The sequence below is a fragment of the Triticum aestivum genome, chromosome 7D (assembly GCF_018294505.1).
Source record: "Triticum aestivum cultivar Chinese Spring chromosome 7D, IWGSC CS RefSeq v2.1, whole genome shotgun sequence".
Taxonomy (NCBI): Eukaryota; Viridiplantae; Streptophyta; class Magnoliopsida; order Poales; family Poaceae; genus Triticum; species Triticum aestivum.
In genome coordinates this window covers 94,653,962-94,656,324 of record NC_057814.1, presented here as the reverse complement: position 1 = coordinate 94,656,324, position 2,363 = coordinate 94,653,962, and the positions used below count along the sequence as shown (strand labels likewise).

The window sequence follows — 2,363 nt, the reverse complement described above, 5'->3', positions numbered from 1 at the left end:
CCCAGACATCTTGAAGGTGCATTGTCCTTAGACATGTCATAATCAAATAATGAGGAATCAAGCCATTAATCAACCCATCATTTTGAGCTTATTGTATCATCTTTTAGCTATAATACAAGCAGCACTGCCTTACACCTTTATAACTCCTTACGTGTGATTATCTGGTTAGTAATTTGGCACTAAGTGCACGTGAGTTCCAACCTCTCCTGCCAAGTTGGGCTAAAACCTCATATTTCCAAACACTCTTGTAATTTTTTAAAGATTTCTTCTCTTGTTGGAGTTTCTTTTCCCTTTTCACCACCATGCCATGTTTATCATTTGAATCGTTTCAATTTACAGGTTGGTATCTTGCACATGCGGAAAGGTCGCAAAGGTCCAAGGCACACTTTAAGTCTGAGATTAAATGTATCAGATGACGTAGAGGTGTTCATAAGTGGTATGCATCCTTTCAGTTACTATGAAGCTTCTAGTAAAATGCATATGGATTTGGGGCTCGAGACAGATATGATTATATGTTTTATTTATGTTTAATATATTTACATGTGTGTTTCCCTGCATTCTGTCTTAACAATGAAATTCTGCTGTCCAGATTTCTGACTCGTCCCTGCAACAGATTGTGCCTGGTCGTTTGATGACCGCATTTTAACTTTTCCCCCTTGAGTGGTTTGCTGTGGTTGTGGGCACCATCATCGGCGGGTCTGACCACCATGACCAGTTCAGGATAGGCGTGCATGCAGACGCCGAGTCCGGTCTCCGGGGACACTAATACCAGGTATCGATTTCCAGAGGTCAAGCGTGCACGTACAACACCGTGCCCATGGTTGGCATCTTCGTGCACCTGCACAGCGAAATGGCGATCACGGAGAAAGGTGCATGTGATCTAGGAAGGTTTTTTTTGTTGGTTTTTCTTTAGCTGCTGGAGTGCTCATATTTTTTGGAGGGATAGGAAGTAGAGAGTATAGGTGCATGTGATCTGCAAACATGTATAGATTGCATTTAAGCTGCGAGCACAGATCCGTAGATAGTTTGTAGTTTCTGTCAATACATGTATTGGAAGCAGAGTCTGGTTCAGTTTTGAGAAGGTAATAATAATAACGTTCTCTTGGAGCGGAGCCCAATTCCTCGCGTTGGACACCTGTTGTCGGTAGTGGTACAGTACATAGTTTGGAGCCGGGTTGGACAGACATTTGATTCTTAGTCTTTTTCTTGAAAAATATTCTCGTGATGTTCGATGCAAATTAATGAAATCATTCATACGTGTCTGTGGTTTAATGCTAGCGACCGTGTGTGTGGTAGTGGCTACAACGCAAAAGTAAAACCATGGATCCAGCATCATATCCAGTCGCATTAGACAATCCATGGATCCAGCATCATATCCAGTCGCATTAGACTAGTGATCTAAGTAATATGAATATGGCATATACTTGATCACTAAGTTAGGATCCATCCAGTTGAAACTAATATGCGGTTTCTTTCATAAATGATATAATAACTCATCATCATCATCATATTAATATAAAAACTCTTACATCATATCATCACCAACAACAGTATATACTAGCTACAAAAGATATCATCGAGTTCAACATGGTCATGATATTATAAGCGTTCATAACACCACAAAAGCAAATCACTCTTTGAGATTAAGTTCAGGACGAAGAACACGGACACGCATGAGAGGACAACAAGTACTAAGAGCATGATAACTAGCTAAATCACTCCTGCTGCTCTCTCTCAGGTAAAATAGCATAGAACATGTATAGTCTCCTGATTCATCATATTGGAGCATGCACATAAACCTGTCTCCTAATCGTGGGCTGCGCTTCTGATTGCTGCCCCCTAGTACTTCTCTGCGATCGTTAACAATTTTGCTCCAATCTTTCACTATTAAGCATTCATCGCTTTCAGAAATCCTGAATGCACTCATGTGCACTGTAGGATATATTGGCCGTAAGCTAACAATTGACATGCGACCTTTAGTCTCGATCCACTGAGGCACAACTGTCATCGGGAGTCCCTGTTGAAGAACATCGTATAGTAATTAATATACTTAGCAATGAAAGTTTAGCTTGAAAAATAATGTATGCAAAAGATGCACTGAGGACTAATAGTAAAAATCTTACCATCTTTCCTAAATACATGTGACCGTAGTTCAATACGATCACTATTGGTCGCACGTTTTGAGTACTAAGATTTTCAAATTCAGGAAAATGATTTCTCTTAACAGCATCAAGATCCTCAAGCCATGAAACATAATGACTTATCTCCTCGCAGTTTAGTTCAGCTCCGGGACAGTAGTAGGTCCTGTCTACCAAGCGCCGGACATGTTTGCTTGAATGGAAATAAGCTGTCAATAGAAATTA

General features: G+C 40.3%; 1 protein-coding gene across 4 annotated transcripts in view; it reads left to right on the top strand.

Annotated features, from left to right (window-relative positions):
- LOC123165093 (uncharacterized) overlaps positions 1 to 1,118 on the top strand; it is a 6,741-nt gene extending 5,623 nt beyond the window's left edge. For 2 of the 4 annotated variants that reach the window (XM_044582727.1, XM_044582724.1), the window contains one exon: positions 340 to 1,118. In XM_044582727.1, coding sequence (XP_044438662.1) covers positions 340 to 531 — 192 coding nt within the window. In that variant the 3' untranslated portion in view covers positions 532 to 1,118. The remainder of the gene's footprint in view (positions 1 to 339) is intronic. The other 2 variants (XM_044582725.1, XM_044582726.1) reach the window with 2 other exon arrangements.
- The last annotated feature ends 1,245 nt before the right edge of the window (positions 1,119 to 2,363 follow it).